At 39.7% G+C, this 22,587-nt stretch overlaps 2 protein-coding genes across 4 annotated transcripts; both read right to left on the reverse strand.

Moving 5' to 3' along the window:
- Window positions 1-1,998: 1,998 nt before the first annotated feature.
- LOC143275866 (uncharacterized) lies at window positions 1,999-21,678 on the reverse strand. Of its 3 annotated transcripts, none has more exons than XM_076580162.1 (5): window positions 21,564-21,678; window positions 18,708-18,851; window positions 17,751-17,822; window positions 14,317-14,439; window positions 1,999-2,624 (listed from the first exon to the last, which is right to left on the reverse strand). In XM_076580162.1, the coding sequence occupies exons 2-5, from the start codon at window positions 18,847-18,849 to the stop codon at window positions 2,548-2,550; spliced, it is 414 nt and encodes a 137-aa protein (XP_076436277.1). In that variant the 5' UTR covers window positions 18,850-18,851; window positions 21,564-21,678; the 3' UTR covers window positions 1,999-2,547. The 3 variants fall into 3 exon arrangements, with proteins under 3 accessions (XP_076436277.1, XP_076436276.1, XP_076436275.1); XM_076580161.1 differs by lacking the exon at window positions 21,564-21,678 and adding an exon at window positions 21,272-21,398; XM_076580160.1 differs by lacking the exon at window positions 21,564-21,678 and adding an exon at window positions 20,910-20,943.
- Window positions 10,159-14,310, reverse strand: LOC143275865 (uncharacterized). Its single transcript, XM_076580158.1, has one exon. The coding sequence runs from the start codon at window positions 14,303-14,305 to the stop codon at window positions 10,289-10,291; it is 4,017 nt and encodes a 1,338-aa protein (XP_076436273.1). The 5' UTR covers window positions 14,306-14,310; the 3' UTR covers window positions 10,159-10,288.
- Window positions 21,679-22,587: the final 909 nt, after the last annotated feature.

Consider the following 22,587-nt stretch of genomic DNA (forward strand, 5'->3'; position numbering starts at 1 on the left):
CTTGGTCTGTAAGATGGAGATTGGGAGATAAACATTGGATATTTTGATGATTTAAGGAGGTATGACCATTGTGTTTTAATCAATGCAAGGAATTTTTTGAAATGATATTACTCTGTAGTATTTAAATTGTTTTTCTATTGTAATTTGGTCAGTTGAGGGATGAACCCGTTTCCATTGATGAGAGGGAGGTAACTGTTAAGTGGGTTTGAGAAAGGATGACAACATATTGCGGTTTGTCTCCCTTTTTTTTCATCAGTTCTTTCCGTAAAGAGTGATGGACAAACAGCAGATATGAGAAAGAAACAAAATTGTAGCACCCACACAATACAGAACAAGAATGAGGAGGAAAACAAGTACAGTGCAAAAATGTGTTTGACTGAATGCTATGTGTTTGTGCGCAGGTATGTTTGCATGTGTCCTGACTATTGTGTATGAATTATGTTGAGATATGATCACAAATTGTTTTGTTCATTCACCTCTTGTCTCAAGGGCTTTAACCCTTGTAGACTACAAAGCCAATAACATTGTAACTGCCTCTCCACCACCACCATCCTACTACCCCCCTCCGATATTGTGCTTACCTTGAATATTCCAACACAGTCTTTTCCTGACAAGTTTGAATTAATGAGTATTTCATGAATAAAATCAAACAGATCAGAAGCAGCTTTGACCCCAACTCACCAAGCCCCACTGATGTTGTCGAGTTCTCTGGTACTCTGTTCACATGTTTTCAGCCTGTGTCTGAGGAATGTGTGAGAAAAGTGCTTAAGAACATGCCAAAGAAATCCTGTGACCTTGACCCCATCCCCATCCCGTTCAAATGCAACTGTTTGGATGAGATCACACCTTTAATTACTGTTATTATGAACATGTGTTATTATGAACAAGTCCTTGTCATATGGTGCTGTGCCTCAGAGCTTTAATCATGCTTTTGTAACGCCCATGTTAAAAAGGCCAACTCTGGTCTGAACTGACTGAAATACTACCATCATGTTTCCAATTTACCTTTCTTGTCAAAGGTGTTAGAACGTATTGTGCTGAAACACTTGCTGCAGCTTTTGGAGTCTCACAATGTTCCAGAGCCATTTCAGTCTGCCTACCACCATAAATGCTGAAACTGTTCATATCTGCAATTAGTACTGTCTTGGTGTAGAAAGATATATATGTCATATGTGGGTTTTCTCTTCTTCTTTTCATGTGCTGTCCTGTGCTATTATGCACTATTATATGTGTAGTTTCAAAATCTAATTTAGTATCACTGCAATGCTGGATGACAGTGTTGAGCTATGTTTGCACTGAACCCAGTCAGTTGCTGACAGCTAATTTCTGTCAGTCTGACAAAGCAACATACTTGTCAGACACAGCCAGTTGCTGTCAGCTACCGCTGGAAGAAAAGGAAAAAACAAATTTTATTGAGGTTCATGCTACTAGTATCATTGAAGAATTCCATCCCTTGGACAAGCCAACCTATCATCTGTGTACACAAATCAGTCAGCTGGAGATGGCTGTAGATGGCTGGTCATCAGTGTAAACAAACACAGCTCACATACATGGCAGGAATGGGCAAATATGACATGCATACAATTCACAGCCAGTTACTGTCAGCTGCTAGCAGCTACTGGCTGGGTTTAGGGTGAACATAGCTTTATTTGGGTGTCTTTATCACCAATACATTCCATACTTTTCCACACACATAATTTTTGCTTCCATCTCTCTCCTGTGTGTGTATGTGCGCGCTCGCGTGTGCATGTGACCACATATGAGTGTGAGTCCTTTTTGACTATCAATATGCTATGAATCTGTAACCTTATCTATTATTACTATTGTACATTTATAACATGTTAATGACAACAAGCAATTCTGCGATCCATCTAAAATCATCCATGTAAAGAAGTAAAAAAAATAAAAAAATAAAAAATTGAAGATCCTCTGATTGTTGTCGCAATCCACCCACCCACACACTCTCTGTGCATACAAGTATCAGTCACATGCAGACAGTTGGAGAGAAAATTTAATGGACAGCATAGGTCACTGTCATTATAAATACAAATGATCATTTCAACGAAATCAATTATGCTTACAAGATAAACTTTTTAATCTTTCTGACAAGCTGTATCACAAAGATATCAATACAAAGTGGTTACCCACATGTATAATGTGAAACAAATGATCTTACACTCTATATATATTCAAATTATTAATCAGAATTCTAATATATTCAAATTATTAATCAGAATTCTGATAATTATGCTTACAAGAAAAATATTTCCATCTTTCTGACAAGCCGTATCACAACAATATCAACACGAAGTATAAGTGGGTCACCCACTTGTACAATGTGAAATATTTCCATCTTCCTAACAATCTACCCCAACAAGATCTAAACAACAAACAAGAAAGAAAAACACTCACTCGGTGTACATGTGAGTAAAAAAAAAAAAAAAACAAAAAAAACCAACAACTGCTCTGGCTTACCGTCTGAAGCTATCATCCCAAGGTGAATGTCCCAGTCCCAGTCAACTTCCTCCGGAACTTGCTTTCAGCACATCACAGGGCAGATACTCCAGCAATCTCCAGTCCTCCATGTGCACAGTGACAGCTCTTGGTGTTTCTCTCTCTCTTGCCTGCAGAGTTTCAACACTGCAGTGTGTTTATCCTGGGTTGTCACCATTATCTGCATGCTATGAAGCACCAGTCATCACATACCATCGCTGTTTTGAAGACATCACTTAATTACAGATCTGATATCCCCTCACAGCACTCGTTTGGCCCATGTTACCCCAAATTACAGTTGTGACATTCCTTCAAATTGTTACTGCTTTGAACCTGTGACAACAAATTAATAGCAGTCTAACATTTTTTAAGTAAAGGTCTGACTGCTTCATTTTACTGTTTAGCACCTGTGAGTTTGAATTCTAAAAATCTTTGTTCCATGTCATAACTGTTTTAGCATTTATGATCCCAAATTAAAGAACTAACACTCTTTAACCAAATGAAAGGTCTCTCTTAAATCAAGTTTAAGGACGGACTTTGTCTCACTTCACTGTTAAGCACCACTGAACCTCAACTGAACATCTGACACCATTTCACTGTTTCATGTCATTACATCATTTAGCATCTGTGATCACAAACTAAAGATCTGACTCTCATGTCATCATCTTTTAGCACCTGTGACTCCAAATCAAATGTCTGACATTCTTCACTGTTTATCATTGTGACCTGAAATCAAAGGTCTAACATTCTTTCATGTCACTATCATTTGATATCTGTGACCCTAAATTAAAAAAAAAACAACTAATGATGCTTCACACCATTATTGCTCAGCGTGTGACCCAAAATTAAAGGACTGACATTCTTTCATGTCATCACTGTTTGGCACATGTGACCCTTAATTCAAAATCTTGTTTCATGTCATCATTGTTCAGCAGCTGTGGTCCCAAATTACAGGTATGATGTTCTTTCGCATCATTATTTGTTTTGCACTTGTGGCATGCATTCCCAAAGTAGAACAGTATCAGTTCTTCACTAATATTACAGATCAAAATTCTCTCAAAACTCTGTGCTTTATAATGACAAAATAAGACTCAGTCATAAAAGCCATGACAAAAATAAAATAAAGTACAAGACTCAGTGGTGAAAAACAAGACCTTGGGTTATCCAGCCTACAACCTGGGAACAACACATGCCATGGAAGCAATTCACATCACCCCCTCATGTTCCCTTCTGCTCTAACTGAAGTCTGGACTTTGAATCACCATCCCTGTCAGTAGATGTCATGCAATGGTCTAATCCACAAACTGGGCACTGCACCAGCCACTGAAGTGATCAATGCTTCTTCACTTAACAGAAGTACGATTATTATACAGAAAAAAAAATTGGAGATATTTTTAGTACAACATGAAAAGTATAACTTGATCAACTTAAGCCAGTTAAGGACACCCATTTAAAGAATAGGGTAGGAAAGCCTAATTGCAAATGATCCAGTAGAAGCGACCAGCTCAACGTGTGTATTGTACAGATAGCTGGTTGTACAATTGTCACTGAAATGTAGCTCTTCTGTTTTTGAAAGCTTTCTCCGATTGGTTGCACCCGGAGAAGTTTGTCTACCCCTTCTTTCCAACTTTTTTTTGCAAAAGTTCAAACAGCAGGAATGCCTGAGGGCAATGCAAATAGACAAGTCTAATTGCAAACGATGGGTTTAGGTACATGTGGACAATTAAAACAGAAGCAGGTCCTGAACCCATTAGACATATTTTTGGAACATCGCACCAGACTACTGTATTGCTGGTTTTGATCACCACCCTTTTGAGAACACTCAGTAACTGTGCAGCATCGTTCACAAATAGGCAAGTCAAAATATCTTGTAGTCTCATTGCAAACGACAGCATTTAAGTATTTTGCAGATTCCTGTCAAAACTGATTCCTGTCAAAACTGATGTTCTGATCTGTCACCAACATGCTTTCTCAATTTTCCCAGCACTAGTAATGCACAATTCATTCATCATATCCAGTCAAATCAGCTATTTCAAACTGTGTCAAAGTTCAAGTCCCACTACTTGCTTCCATTGATTTTAGGATTTTGAAAGCACGTTTGTGAACTTGGTCGGCAGTGGTGCGTGAAAAGAAAAAGGAGTGTGAAAATAGCCAGAAACAGCTGATGTTTGACTGGTTCTTGGAACTGGATATTCATTAAGGTATCAGAATGAGGTCGAAGCTGACGGAAAACTGTGAAATGTGTGTGGTGAGAACACTTCGAAGTGGGGCGGTGCACGAACCATTCGCAATTACACGCTGTTCGCAATTAGGCATACCTACCCTACAACTGAAATTCTATTTCCAGACATGCAAATATATATTCTTTAAGTATTCAATCTGTGTTGTTTAATGCTACAGGTGATATCAGACAAAAAGAGTAATACAAATACAAAGCTAAATGGCGCACCCTATCATGCAACAAACATCATTTTAATGCGTAAAGAATAAGCAAAGGAAGGAGACTGGCAAGAAGGCAACAAAGAAGTTCATGAACGAAAGAAGAGGAGAAAGAGGGAAGAGTCACACCACAAAAGATGGGGGAACAGAGGGGAAAGGGAGAACAATCGGATCAACGCACACTTGACAAATTAACTATGCAAGTCTAACAGCACTACAAGTACAATCAATAAAAACCACAATAACTGTGCATGATAAAAGGATATATACCATCTTTACACGACAGACATCACTGCTCCAGAGAGATTGTAACAGATATACAACAGTGTGGAACCACCACTGCCCAGCATCACACACAACAACTTTAACAATACACTGAAGCAGGCGGAGACTTAATTCCAGGTCACCGTTTATCTCACTTATGTCACTTATGTCAAAATTCCCTAACTCAGATGTTAGAACACAATTACCATAACACCATACCAGCATCCCCAAAACAATAAAACACAAACAAAATCCCTTAGTCAATCAAATTAGACATGCAGAATTCCATGCTTACAAACTTACTGCAGTGCAATATGATATGTAGATTCATTGTGTTTATCAAACTCATAAACAGGTCTCTCTGTATTAGAATGAATATAATAAATAGATTTTTTTTAAAACAAATTTTAAGACCATTCTCTAAAAAGATCTATAAAACTAAAAGATAAAAATAATAATAAAATGACATGTAAAATAGAGTAAGACAATATTTTCTGTTCACGTTCTGAAACATCAAAGAACAAACTTTGTGTACCACATGCTCATCCAGTTGAAAATCATTCTTGTGGTAAAACAAAATTGATTGAACTGTGCTTGCCTTACTAACACTAAACCTAACAACTTGACAATCACTTCTGCCATTAATGATACATACAATACGTTGAACACAGCGCCTGACACTTTAACTCTGAATCAAAGGTATCTGAGCAGTACAGTATCTTTGAAAAAAATAGTATTTCTAAACAGAACAGTATTTCTCTTTTGTCCACAATGCATAGAATAGACTGACAACCATACCAAACACACTTACCTTGAACAAAACAATTACTTCTTTTAATCTGCGAACAAAGACAGTCTGATAGCAATTCATGCCATGCCACATAAGATTTGTTTTTGACATAATACTGATAGTTTGATCATGAAACTTGGCAAGCTCAGTTTGAAGACAATAATCTGATGACAACAGAGAGAGAGAGAGTGAGAGAGAGAGAGAGAGAGAGAGAGAGAGAGAGAGAGAGAGACAGCACCACAGCTGCAACACACTCTTTCAAAGCGGAACAACCCAAATTTCACACAGAGAAAAAGAGCAATGAAGACCATGGAATCCAACATTATAAATTATAATGCAAAAGCATTTCCTAGCATTATCATGAAGATTATTGTTGCTAACAGCCCAGCAAACTGCACAGGGCCACACCATGGCTGAAAATACTGCCACACCATGGCTGAAAATACTGTATACTGTCACACCATGGCTGAAAATACTGTCTCTGCTCATCCTATAGAACCCCACATTAGAATCCAGGCACAAGTACAGTCATATGAATTCATGAACGTAAAATTAGATCAATCTACGACATGCCTCTTAATGTTGACTAGTCTGTCCGTTTTTAATCAGACTGAATAAATACAAGTAACGAAAGTAAAAGCAGAATTACATAATACACAAAATGAAAATCATTACAAAAAAAGGTATGAAAAACGCAAGACTGTTAGTGAACAAGTCACACATCCCAGACAGAAAAAAAACTAAAAAAAAACAAGAAGAAGAACATAGTAAAACTAAGAATGCCAAGTCATCAAGTTAAAAAAACAAACAAAAAAACAATATTCAAGACTTTTCCCACAAAAAATAAAGGTGAATAGACTAGCATAGGATTAAAAGAAGAAAAAAAAATAACAATAGAAGGGAAAGGAAAAAAGTCAGAAACAAAGAAAGTGGTAGAAGAAGGAAATTTCTATAACAGATCTTCCAGGAACTTGAGGAAGGGATGGATACTATCGTTATAACTGAAAGAGCCCCCAGCATTCCATGGGAATATTTTCTACCACGCAAACAGATTAACCTGATAAATGTTCTATGTGTTAAAACTCCTACCATGCAAACACCAAACAAAGCATCTTGATTACTGTTTTTACCTGTGAAGTTTCTAACAGGCAAAACAGCAGTTTGATAATTAATGTTCCTACCTTTGAAAATCCTTACCACACAAACACCAGACAGAGTAATCTGGTGACTGCTGCCACCTATGGTAATTCCTACCATGCTAACACCACACAGGAATTTAATAGTTGTTTCTGCCTGTGGAAATTCCAACCTTGCAAACATGAAACAAGAGTAAACTGATAACTGTTCCTATAATTTAATTTTATACTCTGCAACATGACAACTTTGAGCAAAACACTTTCTCAAAAAAAAAACCAAACCATTTTATATATAGGGGACTCTGAATGAATGGTGTGGGAGTACTGCCACTGAAACAGTGCAGATGATGGGGCAGCAGAAAACAAAAACAAACAAACAAAAAAAACCACCACATTTCAACAGTGATAAAATCATTATATCTGACCTGGACAGGAAAGTGTCATGTAAAGCAGAAAATGGTTCACTGTTTATTGTTGCTTATTGTTCAGCTGACTGCAAAGGGCCAGATCAGGACTGAAAAACAAAACAAGAAAAACACCACCAACACAAACCCACGTAACACAGTTCATGACACATTATCCTAACCATTTAGTTCCTTAGGGCAAATAATACCAGGCTGTGCTGAGGATGTCAGCCCTTCCACTTAATTTAGCATCCCAAGGTTACAAAAAATCACAAAAAAACAAAATAGCAATGACAACAGTACTTCAAAGCCAAACAAAAAATATATATATAGAATCTTCTGATTCACTGAAAAACAACAACAAAACATCGCTCACTTGATGTGATTCATTGGATTTTTTTTCCAGTTCTTGTTATTCACAGAAAAAAACATCATCACTCAGTTCTTGTTATTCACAGAGAAAACATCTTGTTATTCACAGAAAAAACATCATCACTCAGTTCTTGTTATTCACAGAAAAAACATCTTGTTATTCACAGAAAAAACATCATCACTCAGTTCTTGTTATTCACAGAAAAAAACATCATCAATCAATTGTTATTCACAGATAAAACCCATCATCAATAAATTCTTATTATTCACAGAAAAACAACAACACATCATCTCTTAGTTCTTGTTATTCACAGAAAAAAAAACAGCCACCCAGTTCGTGTGATTCACAGAATAGACATCATCACTCATTCTTGTGATTCACAGGGGGGAAAAATCACTCGGTTTTTGTGATTCACAGGAATAAAAATCAGCACACAAAAATTCACTTGGTTCTTGTAATTCACAGAAAAAAAACATCATTTAGTTCTTGTGATTCACACAGAAAGTTATCATTCGGATCCTGTGATTTACAGAAGAAGGAAAAATCACTAGTTCTTGTGATTCACAGAAAAAAAATATTCAGTTCTTGTGAATCACAGAAAAAAATATCACTGTTCCTGTGATTCACAAAAAAATATCACTCAGTTCCTGTGAATCACAGAAAAAAAATCACTCGGTTCTTGAGAATCACAAAAAAATATCACTCAGTTCCTGTGAATCACAGAAAAAAAATCACTCGGTTCTTGAGAATCACAAAAAAATATCACTTGGTTCTTGTGTTTCACAGAAAGAAAAAAAATCACGGTTCCCGGAAAAAATCACACGGTTCTTGTGATTCACAGAAGAAAAAAAAAACATAGTTCCTGTGAATTACAGAAAGAAAAAATCACTCAGTTCTTGTGATTCACAGAAAAAATATCACTTAGTCCCTGTGTATCACAGAAAAAATATCACTCAGTTCTTGTAATTCACAGAAAAATCTCATCACCCAGGTCCTGCTCCATCATAGATGGGTTTGTTGTTTTTTTCCACTGACAATGAAATACATATTAGCCAATTTTCATGAAATTAAAAAAATCTGTGCTTTCAGAAAGAACATAAAAAATAGAGCGCACATGACAAATAATAAATAAAAAAGACCAAATACTCTCTCTTTACCTTGGAAAAAAGAACCACCAGCCAACAGTGCATAAGCAGTCACAATTACACAACAGACATAATTTCAATGGAGAGGTCTTTGCTTATTTTGTGTGAAACAATAGTGGGAAAGCAGTCCAAAAATCCATTATCTGCACAGGATAATCATGCCATTCATTCCACATCAGATTTATATATCTGACACAGCTGCTGAAATGGCATTTTTTGGTCAAATCCCAAACTTTCTTCTGATTATTGCAAACCAGAGAGAGAGAGTGTGTGTGTGTGTGCGTGCGCGCCTGGTTGATGTTTTTAGCTTTTCTAGAACAGTAATCTGTGTTAACAGTTTGTCTAGAATAGACATAAAAGAAAGATAACAGTAGTCTGAAAGTTTTCATCATGCTATGTCTGAAAGTTTCAAACCCTGGTATGTCAAAGTTTTCATCATGGCATGTCTGAAAAGTTTTCATCACTCAGCAAACTCATGAAATATGTTACCATCTTCGTCCTCTTTACTGCCATCACCATGACATCAGCTAGGTCTGAGTGAGCATTCACTTCAGTGGCCAAAACTGGGGTGTTACCAGCTTCACACTAAGTTGTTCATGACACTGACAGCATCATGATGTCTTGGCAGTTCAGCTGTGTCTGAGTGACCAGTAAGTCATTTAATGGCTGCTGACAAAAGTGGTGGGTCACCCCTATCAATCAGTGTCACCCCAATCGTCAGCACCATGCTGTCTCAAAACTTCACCTGTGTCTGAGTACCACTACTGGCTGTTGACAAAAGTGGTCTGACACCACAAGCATTCTGTCATGAATCTGTGTGTTGACATCAGCACCATGACGTATCAGCAGTTCAGCTGTGTCTGAGTGACCTTTCCTGGCTGCTGACAAAAGTGGTATATCATCATCAGCATCATGTGTGTTGGCATCAGCACCATGAGGTATCAGCAATTCAACTATGTCTGAGTTACCATTCCTGACTGCTGACGAAAGTGGTGTGACACCACAAGCATTCTGTGTATTGACATCAGCACCATGACGTATCAGCAGTTCAGCTGTGTTCATAGCTGGCTGCTGACAAAAGTGGTGTGACACCATGAGCTTCCTGTGTGTTGACATCACCACCATGACGTATTAGCAATTTAGCTGTGTCTGCTGACAAGCGTGGTGTGTCACCCATTATATACTTTGTGTACATGTAAGCACTATGAGTATGACGTATCTGCAATTCCATTGTGTCTGACTGATCACACTTGGCTGCTAACAAAAGTGAAAACATCAGCTTTCCATGAGTTGAAATCAGCACCATGACGTATCAGCAGTTCCACTGTGTCTGAGCAACCATTCCTGGCTGCTGACAAAATTGGAGTGACACCATCAGCATTCTGTGTGTTGACATCAGCACCATGACATACCAGCAGTTCAGCAATGTCTGAGTGACCATTCCTGGCTGCTGACAAAAGTGGTGTGTCACCCTTAAAGGACTTTGTGTTGACATCAGCACCATGACGTATTAGCAGTTCAACAGTGTCTGAATGACCACTACTAGCTGCTGACAAAAGTGGTGTGTCACCCTTAAAGGACTTTGTGTTGACATCAGCACCATGACATATCAGCAGTTCAACAGTGTCTGAATGACCACTACTGGCTGCTGACAAAAGTGGTGTGTCACCCTTAAAGGACTTTGTGTTGACATCAGCACCATGCCGCATCAGCATTTTAACTGTGTCTGAGCGATCATACCTAGCTGCTAACAAAAGTGGTGTGTCACCCCAATCATCCATTGTGTTGACACCAGCACCATGACGAATCAGAAGTTCAGCTGTGTCTGAGTGACCACAACTAGCTGCTAACAAAAGTGGTGAGACACCCATCTCAGACTTTGTGTTAACATCAGCACCATGTTGTATCAGCAGGTCAACTGTGTCTGAGTGACCACTACTGGCTGCTGATGAAAGTGGTGTGACCCCACAAGCATTCTGTGTGTAGACATCAGCACCACAGCGTAACAGCAGTTCAGCTATGTCTGAGTGACCATTCTTGGCTGCTGTAAAAAGTGGTGTGTCACCCATTACAGACTTTTTGTTGACACTAGCACCATGATGTATCAGCAGTTTAACTATGTCTGAGCGACCACAAGCAGCTGCTGACAAAAGTGGTGTGAAGCCATCAACATTCTGTGTGTTGACACTAGCACCATGACGCATCAGCAGTTCAGCTATGCCTGAGTGACCAGTACCAGCTGCTGACATAAGTGGTGTGTCACCCTTTAAAGACTTTGCGTTTACATCAGCACCATGACATATCAGTAGTTCAGCTGTGTCTGAGTAACCACTACTGGCTGCTGACAAAAGTGGAGCAAAACCCAGAGCATCCTGTGTGTTAACATTAGCACCATGACGTATCAGCAGTTCAGCTGTGTCTGAGTGACCATTCCTGGCTGCTGACAAAAGTGGTGTATCACCATCAGCATCCTGTGTGTTGACATCAGCACCATGACATATCAGCAACTTAGCTGTGTCCAAATGACCACTACTGACTGCTGATAAAAGTAGTGTGATACCACAAGCATTCTGTGTGTTGACATCAGCACCATGATGTATAAGCAGTTCAGCTGTGTCTGAGTGACCATTCCTGACTGCTGACAAAAGTGGTGTGACACCACTAGCACTCTGTGTGTTGACATCAGCACCATGATGTATCAGCAGTTCAGCTGTGTCTGAGTGACCACTACTGGCTGCTGACAAAAGTGGAGTGACACCACGAGCACTCTGTGTGTTGACATCAGCACCATGATGTATCAGTAGTTCAGCTGTGTCTGAGTGACCATTCCTGACTGCTGACAAAAGTGGTGTGACATCACTAGCACTCTGTGTGTTGACATCAGCACCATGATGTATCAGCAGTTCAGCTGTGTCTGAGTGACCACTACTGGCTGCTGACAAAAGTGGTGTGAGACCACAAACACCATGTGTGTTGACATCAGCACCATGATGTATCAGCAGTTCAACTGTGTCTGAGTGACCATTTCTAGCTGCTGACAAAAGTGGTGTGTCTCCCATTACAGACTTTGTGTTGACATTAGCACCATGAGATATCAGCAGTTTAGCGGTGTCTGATTGACCATTCCAGGCTGCAGACAAAAGTGGTGTGACTCCATGAGCACTCTGTGTGTTGACATCAGCCCCATGACGTATCAGCACGTCAGCTACATCTGAGTAACCATTTCTCGCTGCTGACAAGAGTGGTGTGTTACCACTAAGAGTCTTTGTGTTAACATCAGCACCATGACGTATCAGCCATTCAACTGTGTCTGAGTTACCATTCCTGGCTGCTGACAAAAGTGGTGTGACACCACAAGCATCCTGTGTGTTGACATCAGCACCAAGCTCTATGTACAGGTGAGTGAAGTCTTCCTGTCCTTCGTGACAAGCCACCATCAGACCTGTTCTTCCTTCACCGTCCTTGTCATTGATACTGTCGTATGCCTCTCTGCTCCGTGAATCTAATGCCTGCGTTCTGCGAACCAGCTGATCAGGGGTCAAACCTTTCTTGTTTTTCTGGGAAAGCACAGCACCAGCTTTCTGAGACAGTCGTATAGCTGCGGACTGCCCTCTGTCTACGGCAATGTGAAGAACAGTGTTGCCATCACTGTCTGTCTCGTTAGCCGTCCTGTCTGTCAGCAGTCGAAACACCAGGTACCAGTGACGTCTGTCTTTCACTTTCAGGTGAAGTTTGTTTTCCTGGGACATCCATACCTCCACTATGTCAGGTGGGATGGGCAGTAAGGGATCACAGAGGTACTGCAGTCTGCTTTGAACAGATCCACTTTCAGTGATGATCTGGATTTGTTTCCGCATCTCTTTTGTTAGACACTGATCTTTTCCAAGGATAGGGAAATCTATGACGCATTCTAAGAATTCAAAATGGTCAGGGGTTATTAAGTCCAGAAGGCAAGACAGAAGTTCGCATTCTGAGTTGTGTGTTAAATCATCAAAGAGTGAGCAAGCCATCAGTGTCATTGTGGAAAGTTCTTTGTGTGCCTTCATCTTGGACAGACACCAATGTGTCAAGTGGTGAGACGGGTGAAGGGCAGACCAGTACACCAGTGGCAGTGTATGTACAGGATCCACAGCATTCAGCAGTTTCTTCATCACCTTGCTTTCTCCTGCACAGTAGTTGTCCAGTTCTTGCAAGAACTCAGGACTCTGAAGACATGGGTGCTGAAAGACGTGTTGCAGGTTACCATGAAGGATTTCTGTCAAGATTCTCTCCACCAGTGACCGGCAGTCCATGGCACATTCTGCCACATCCCCAGAGCAACTTGGAACAGACCCAACAGAGACACACTTGTTGAAGGGGGCATCTGGTCTTCCTGTCAGGTTCACATAGCGCACAAGGAATGGGAAGTCACAAACTTTCAGCAGTGAGGGCAGTCTGAAGTAACGCCCCAAAGTCAGCCCTGCAGCCTCATAAAGAACACGACTGGAGAACTGACCTTTTGACAGCACAGAGCCCTGCAGATGTTTTGCATATTCTGCCAGCTGACTGGCAGGAAATGGATCAAGTCCAATCTCTTCAAGGTAAGGCTTAGCTTCGGTGTCATTGTGCAAAAAGTGAAACATCCCCCTCATGGACAGTGCAAACAATGCAGCAAAGCTACGTCCATGGGTTTGGTGCACCACCATTTCTGTGAACAGCTTTATATAGGCTTCAGCTGACTCTGTAAATATGGCGGTAGGATCCTCTGAGGATTTCCAGTGGTGCACCATGTAGTTACAGCACCAAGGAAAGACAGGTCCACTTGCATCATTCTGTAGAACTTTCAGCACAAACATTTGCTGTTTCTCAATGTCATTCTGTTGTTCATCAGTTTCACGCTGCTCACCAGTTTCAAGGTCAAGTTTGTTGAGATGGAAGTTCAGTATTCTCTCTTTGGCATCGTCTGGCGGAGAGTCCATTAACCAAACAACAGGAGCATCACCCTTCCACTTCTCTTCCAACCACTGAAGTTCATGCAGCACATGGGGGTAGACTGTGATCACCAGCCTCAAGGTTCCCTCCTCTGTCCGCGCCATTGCATTGTCCTCAACCTGCTCCCAGATGGCACACTGCTGACTGTCAACACGAACCTTACCCAAATTCCCATCCAGGACCACAACAGTACGCCTGTCTCCAATGCAGGTATCCCATTTGTTGAGATCTTTCAGGGTGTAACCTCTAAACCCCTCCTGTCTGCTGCGCCTCAAGAGAGCACGTGCCATGGTGGACTTACCACAGCCTGGGGGTCCACACAGTATCACCATTCCTGTTTCCTGGAGAGTGCTGTATGCCTCCATCATGGCAGGGGTTCTCACAAACAAAGGGGCCTCATGGTCAGCAGTCAGATCTGTGTTTACTGCAAGGAAAAAAAGAAATATTCTTCAGAGCACATGTTCATAGTAACTATCAAATATGAGCAAGTGTAGATCTATGCTCCTCTAAAAATGACAGTCTGCCTTACAGGAGGATATATTGTATCTTAAGGACAACAAAAAATGCTGATTTCAATCAGGCAAAATAAGCAACAAAATCGTAATAACACTACTACTAACAATGCTTTTTTTTATGCACTGTACCTCATGAACTCAGGGGCCCACAGCGCTGACAACACAATCAATAAGGGAAAAAATGTTAAAAAAAAACAACAACATAAGGCACCATAATCAAAGTCATATATTAGCAATGAAATGTGTCAACAACAACACACACACACATATACACAAGAACATCATCAGTATCATTGACAGTTTACAGCAATTACTACAGCTGAGACAACTTTTACAACTATTACCAGATTACGAGGACAAATCTACTTCAGAATTTACAATGCTTTGCATCAATTACATAAAGCACATAACTATATTACAAAACCAGTAATCAATGAAAAAAGAACATTCACTGTTGCCACTGAATCTGCACTTTTGTGGCAGGGTGTCATTCCTCCATTTGTCATTCTTCACTTCCTTTGAGTACAGAGAGAAAATATGAATTTTCCAGTGCTTTTTTCAAAGATAAATTCAAAGTTTACTTAATTCTGAATCTTTTGACACCACATACATGCTCAAGGTAATTCTTGTTCTAAAGTTACAAGCAGGCAAATGTATGGATTTTTTCATGAGCCGATTTCTCCATTTGTTTTTTTTCAGGCACACCCACTTTGAAAAAATTAAAGAAAAAACAAAACAAAACTGATAGAATAGATAGATCAATTCCGTAGGGGGGGGCTGGTGGGAGGGGGGTCTTTTTTTTTCTTTCTTTCTTTTTTCTTTTTGTACGTTAACTCTCTCCATAGGAACAGCGAAAGAGACGACGTTAACAGCGTTTCACCCTAATTACCACCATCAAAATATTGCAAGCGGAAGGCTCTTATACTGAAGAGGTGAATGTTGACAAAGAATACCACAATTCTGACGACGGAAGCTAAAGGTTGGGTCATTCAGACACCCACTGGACATGCGAGGGGTCTGTGTAGAGAAGAGAGGACTGGCCGTACTGAGTGAGTTAACCTGTGATTTTTAACTCAGAAAGTATATTTGTGTCAAAAATGATAAATTCAGTCTTTAGCCTGGTTTTTGCATTCTGCGACACATATTCAGATTGTTTTGAGCTCAAAATATATGCAACTAATAAAACATACAAAAAAAAAGGTATTTTTACTGGCCTTGTTATGATTCTGGTGAAAAGAATGTAATATTGGCCAGACCCTGTCCAATCACTTTCCTGAGATGGCTATACATGTTAACACTATCACCTGGGTTGAGTTTTGACTTTGAACCCAAATATTATCAACAGAAAGGCTTTAAAAATCCACTCTTACAAAATTCAGAACATTTAAAACTATTGATGATAGAAGCTACCAGTGTGGTGTATGCATAGAATGTGTGGATGATATAACCACATAAAATAGTCTGTGGACGATAGAACTACCAGTGTCATGTATACATACAGGGTGTGGACGATAGAACTACCAGTGTGGTGTATACATACAGGGTGTGGATGATAGAACTACCAGTGTGGTGTATACATACAGTCTGTGGACGATAGAACTACCAGTGTGGTGTATACATACAAGGTGTGGATGATAGAACTACCAGTGTGGTGTATACATACACAGGGTTCGTCACTAACGGGAGCGCTGAGCGGAATGCTCTGAAAAAACAAACTGCGCTCTGGAAAATTCCTTGACTCAGAGCGCTTGCGCACTTGATTTTGAAAAGACATAAGCATACACTACTGTATCTAAATTGTTATTCCATTGTCCATCACAAACAAGAGTCAAAAGCGCGATCGTTTTGCATTTACCGAAGTTTGAAAGCCGTCTATTTACGTTTTGTTAGTTCAACCGGAAGTAGGCCTAGTGAATCAGGGGAGGCTATGCAAAAGAGCGCTCTTCAGACTTGAAGAGTAGAAAAGTGGAGCACACGATCGATTTCGCGGCCGTGCAAAATCAAAATGCTGAAATATTTGATCCCCAAAAGGAAGGCTGACGGTGAAGGGGATGGCGAAAAGAAGAAGAAAGAGGACGGGGAGGAAGACGGTCCTACTGACGATGTAACGAAGAAAGGTGAAAGCGGGTCCCGTGAAAGTGGAGGTGGGGATCGGAGCCGTCAGCCGGCGGCTGATCAAAGTGAAAAAGAAGAAGCAGATACGAAGACTTTGACCCTCTTCCTTCTATCCATCATTGGTCTAAGTGTGGTCCAAGGAAGTGAAGGCCAAACTTTCAAAAGCGTCAGAAAACTGAGAAGCCGGAAAGTGAGAGTGAGAGTGAGGAGAATGGATTAAGTGACTCAAGTATCGAAGAGGAATTGATGTAAACAAGAATTAAAGGTGAGAAAATGAATTTATGTTTGAGACTTGTTGCTCTATGTTTTTAGTGTGCGCTCTTAGTTTTCAGTTTGCGCTCATCAAAATTCTGAAACTAGAGCACAGGCGCTCATGTGAAAAAATGTTAATGACGAACCCTGATACAGGGTGTGGATGATAGAACTACCAGTGTGGTGTATACATACAGGGTGTGGATGATAGAACTACCCGTGTGGTGTATACATACAGTCTGTGGACGATAGAACTACCAGTGTGGTGTATACATACAGGGTGTGGATGATAGAACTACCAGTGTGGTGTACACATACAGGGTGTGGATGATAGAACTACCAGTGTGGTGTATACATACAGTCTGTGGACGATAGAACTACCAGTGTGGTGTATACATACAGGGTGTGGATGATAGAACTACCAGTGTGGTGTATACATACAGGGTGTGGACGATAGAACTACCAATGTATATACACACATGTGGATGATAGAACTACCAGTGAATATACACACACTGTGTGGATACAATATTCTTTGTGACCCTGGTACACTTGGTAATAAAGACATATTTTCAACTATTCTATTCTACCAGTGTGGTGTACACAAACAGTGCGTGGATGATAGAACTACTAGTGTGTATACATACAGTGTGTGGTTTTCACACCATCTAAAAAGTGTCAATTATACACCATCCTTCAAATTCAACAATCAGGGAAGGTGAGAAGGGAGGGAAGGAGGAAAGAGAGAGACAGACAGAATCCCTTTTCCTCAGTCCAAACCCTCCACCTACATAACTCATACTACCATGTAAAAAATAAATAAATAAATAAAAAGAAATAAAAATGTTGATACCTCCAAGGGAGTCCAGTTCCATCTCCTCACAATCAGCATGGGAATGTTCTTCCAAGGCCTGTTGCGTCCTCTCTGAAAGAAAATAAGACAACAGATGTAACACCACACTAGCACAACATAAAATTGTCACCCAAGTGATGCAGTAACCAACATAAATGGAATCATCTGACAAGAAGGTGAAAAAACATTCACACAACTGGTGTGTTGTTCTTCTGCCTGTTTGGGCTGCCTGTTTGGGCTGCTACTCCCAGGTTCATTTGTATAGATCTACGAGTGGTGTTTTACATGTGTAACCATTTCCACCCCTGTATCAAGACAACTGTCCTTTTTATATGGGTTTACATGATGGATACTTCATGCTTCCACAGCCCAATCATCCATGGACAAGATTTACAGGATCTTTAATGATATTATTTCTTCTTGTGCAAGTGTTTTTCTTACTGTAAGATTGTTAAGACATTATGATTTTAGGTCTGAACGTACGCTGGCCACCCAGAAATGAGATCAGAATGGCAGGTGTTTGAAAGGTTGTTATACTTTTATGACTGATTGATTTGGCTCAACAAATGAAATGCAGTCCCAAAAGAAGTTCAAACACAGAGGGGTGACTGACATCCTGACCTGTAAGCTGTCATATTTCAGTGAGGTAACAGCACTTCACTAATATCCTGACCTGTAAGCTGCTTTATCTCAGTGACATCCTGACCTGTAAGCTGTCATATCTCAGTGATGTCTTATCTCAGTGAGGTGACAGCCACACACTAACAAACAATCTTTTGTTGATTGCATATGCCCGGTTTTTGGGCTGAGGATATTGCTTCTAATTTTTGGTGATCATAAAGTCATAGTAGTCATAATTCCAGTATTATCATCCATTGTTGAAAAACGCATTATCATCTTGAGATGAAATGGTTTCCAAACTTACAACAAAAAAGAGAGTTAGGCGAAGAAACCTACCCTGAACATGCTGAAGATCATGCACCACTCTGTCTACAGCCACTGGATCTTCACTGATGTCAGGGAGTCTACTTTCTGCTGACAAGGTGACATCAGCGTGTCCTGATGACATGTCTGCCTGTGTGTCTTTCGAGGCTGCCATGTCTGGAATTTGTCAATACTAATCAATGATAATCAATCATCTAACTGAGCAGAACAAGTTTCTAAATTTCAGGACTTATTTCAATGGCAATGTTAATACATTTCTGAAGCTTTTTTTAAATTTTTTACCATAAATAGCTGTGACCCATTTTCAGCGGCTTTCAACTCGCAACTTATTCAAATATACAGCCATCTTGTAATGTGACAAAATTCATCCCCAGTGATACACTAGTCTGTATTAATCGGAAAGGTTACTTTTCCATGTCTACCAAACAACAAACATGAAAGGCTTGGTCAACAGTATTGGTAACACCAACAGACCAAGCAGAAGTTTTGGCCAAGGCCACATGTGTGTTTGGCTTTTCTGATGTCCTTTTCAATATCACCATAACTACGATGGGTTGTGCTTGTACAAGATTTAAGTAAATCACTCAACAAAATCTAAGACTTTCTCACTTAGTCATACACTTAAAGTATTTATTGTTTTGGTGTCATAGAAAGTTCTACACACAAATAAAATTACAAGACCTCTCACCATTCATTCATTCAATGTCCAACAGTATGAAAGGAATAGAAAACTATGACGAGGTGCACATAGTTTCACCACTGCTAACAATCAATGAACAAACATTTATCATAGATTGATACATAATATGCTGACTTTATCTCTCAGTTTGTCTATGAAATATCACAGATTACAGTGCAATTATGTACGGGTATATTTCCACTATTCTCAAACAAATCTCCACTTTGTCTGAACAAAGCATCCCACTGGCACAAAACACATTGCTAGAGAATAAATGTCAAACTAAATGTCTCACAAAACAATAACAACTGTAGTCGCTCAGATTAGTTAAGGTGTTCAAATTTTCCACCATTATTATTCAATTTCCGACAGCCTTGACCCCTAATCATTCATGAGTCAAGTTTCAGAATGAGACTTTGGCCATTTGCTTTTCATCATGGTCAATTTTGCCGGAGTATTCTCATGTTTTACAAAGAATTTGAGTGAATACCTGGCATGAGTCTAGATCAGTAGATGGCACATCCACAGTTTGAGATTTTAGAATTCTTCCTCAATGATGATTCTGGTGATGAATTTGAAAGTTTTTTGCCAAAAAATTATCAACAAATGTGTGATCTTGTTGATGTGAATGTAGGGGTGTTGGACTGTTGGATAATGACATGCTGGTTGAAAACGCTTGCCAAGTGGTTATTTTCATGACTCAGTGGCCAATCTGGTTTTGGGAAATAGCAGGTATAGCAAACATCCATAAAAATTTATCGGATGTATGTCAATTTTTTTCTCTTTCTGAAATTAAAGCTTTTCTACTTCTTCTTTAGACTGACATTACAGAACATTCGTCTTATGATCCATAGATCCAAATACCAGAGTTACCATAGATCCAAATACCAGAGTTTATAAGTGTCATGTCTGTGTATCAAGACCGCGCTTCAAAAATAAGCTAGGAAAAAAAACAACACCAACACCTGCACCTCAGCTCATTTTAACCTCTTTAAAAATATATATCATATACACACACAAATATATACATATCATACATATACCAATTTACATAATACAAACATACATGTGTGCGTATATATATATATTGTGCTGGAAAACTCTGAGCAGTCCAACATCAAAGTCTTAGTAATGGGCACGCCAAATGGGAATATAGGATGACTCCTGATAGTGATACTGGAGGTGTAATATACAGTAAAACAGATGCCGGAACTATGGTTGACTACATGCATTTGCGAGTGGAGATGTAAGCTAATGATGCACTAAGTTGTCACATGAAGCTGTAACGGCAAAAGATGCATATAGTGACAAAATCTGGAGTCAAATGAAATAGCCGATCGTCTGGTCATAAGTTACCAATGACAATCACACAACTCAGTTTAAAACTAACAATACCAATACGTCACAGCGATCTATATACTTAAAACGATTGCTCCTAAACTGACACAAAATGCGTTTGAATAGCCGGATCCAGGAATTATTGATGTGAATATGGAGTACGTTAATGAGGAAAACAACAACAATACAAGACCTACAGGTTACAATCACCGTCGCTATAGTACACATCACAGTCTCCCCGCGACATCATGAGACACCTCAAGACCTTACGTCATCGCTATTTAAGTCAGTCGAACTCGAAGCCCCAACCCACTGCATGGCTGTCATCAGATCTAGGCAACTGTTTTTCAAGATTCAACCGCATGACTGTGACCAACTCCTGATATGAAAAGATTAATCAATTCATACTGTAAATCTAGTGCTTGGTCACTTTGACATTTCGCCGCGACAAACTCGCAGGAAATTAAAGCAGATCACGCCGCGCCAATTAAAACAAACACTGATTACGGCGGTTGCCGGCGGTTCGAAGACAGTGTCAGACTAAGCGGAATGCACTCACCACTCTTGGTTCGGCAGACCGTGCAAGCAATGGGTGACTCAAACACTACATTGACTATTTCATCAACTTTGCAAAGCACAACATTGTCGACAACAATGCTGTCCGTTGCATTCTCGCGACACGCGGTTCTCGCAGAGCCGCGAGTTGAGATTCCGGGTCAGCACTGCTGCTGACGTAATTATTATTTATTTCTACACAATGGAAGGAACTTTTTTTCCTGAACAAATCATGAGAGTTTAAGTGCTATGCACTGAAACACATTCACTGTTGACTTTTTATTTCGTCTACATACGTTTTCACATTCTTATTTTTCGGCAAACAAGGTGACACGCCCCATCCTTTAGTGGCGGGGAACAGAAAATCCTGCTGCTGGTGCCGCACCCTTCGAGTTCGAAAATAGATATGTGCATGGCTGCGCCGCGCGCTCTCGCGTTGGGTTGTGAGTGTATTTTGATTTCTGGCCATTTGAGCATTTACGCAGCATGCAGCAGTAGTTATCGCTTTGAACCATATGCCGGCAGTGGCACAATTGATGGAACCTGATGAACAAACTGCTTTTGTATTTCAGGATTTGGGGCGTTGTTTTATACACCTTAGCCATTTTTGGCTTTTTATGCCCCTTCAAATTTACTCCTTTACATTGTTGGTCAGGTCGTCAAGTTGACTAGCTCAGTCATTTTATCCATCAAAGTCATATTTCGCTTTTGTCAATAACTCGTGTTTATCTATGAGGTTCTTAAAAGTATTTATACTAGGTGCACGTTTGATATTGTTTGTTAATTTGTTCCAATAATTTGTTACTCTGTTACAAAATGTAAACTTTCTGAGATTTGTTCTGGAATACTGTTTAAATATTTTGTCTGTACTGTTTCTTGTAGTGTCTACCTTTGGAGTACAAAAAAAGCATGCTTTGTTTACATCGTCAAACCCATTTAATATTTTGTACGTCTGTATCAAGTCCCCTCTTACTCTTCTTGCTTTAAGTGATGGTAGTTGTAAGTACTTTAATCTTTCTTGATATGAATAATCTTTTATATTATAGACTAGCTTTGTTGCTCTTCTTTGAGCCCTTTCTATGGCTTGTGACTGCTTTATTTCAGTGTTTTGGGTACCATACAGTGTTTCCATATTCCAGGATAGGTCTAACTAATGTTTTATATGACCGTAAGAAAGTAGCCTTATCTACTATGATAAATGTAAATGCTCTTTTTATTATTCCAGTCATTCTGTTCGCTTTGTTTATACTATTTGTTATATGTTTGTCAAATGATAAAAGTTTTTGTCAAATGTGACACCTAAGTCTTTCCTCATCACAT

This window comes from Babylonia areolata, chromosome 31 (assembly GCF_041734735.1).
Source record: "Babylonia areolata isolate BAREFJ2019XMU chromosome 31, ASM4173473v1, whole genome shotgun sequence".
In the NCBI taxonomy this organism is placed as follows: domain Eukaryota; kingdom Metazoa; phylum Mollusca; class Gastropoda; order Neogastropoda; family Buccinidae; genus Babylonia; species Babylonia areolata.

Coding starts and splice junctions, on each gene's coding strand:
- LOC143275865 (XM_076580158.1), bottom strand. CDS start 14,305: ATGGCACGTGCTCTCTTGAGGCGCAGCAGACAGGAGGGGTTTAGAGGT.
- LOC143275866 (XM_076580160.1), bottom strand. CDS start 20,940: ATGTGTACTATAGCGACGGTGATTGTAACCT. Junction 17,823..18,707: donor TGATCTTCAGCATGTTCAGG/GTAGGTTTCTTC, acceptor ATTTTCTTTCAG/AGAGGACGCAACAGGCCTTG. Junction 2,625..14,316: donor GTGTGGACCCCCAGGCTGTG/GTAAGTCCACCA, acceptor GAAACTCTGCAG/GCAAGAGAGAGAGAAACACC.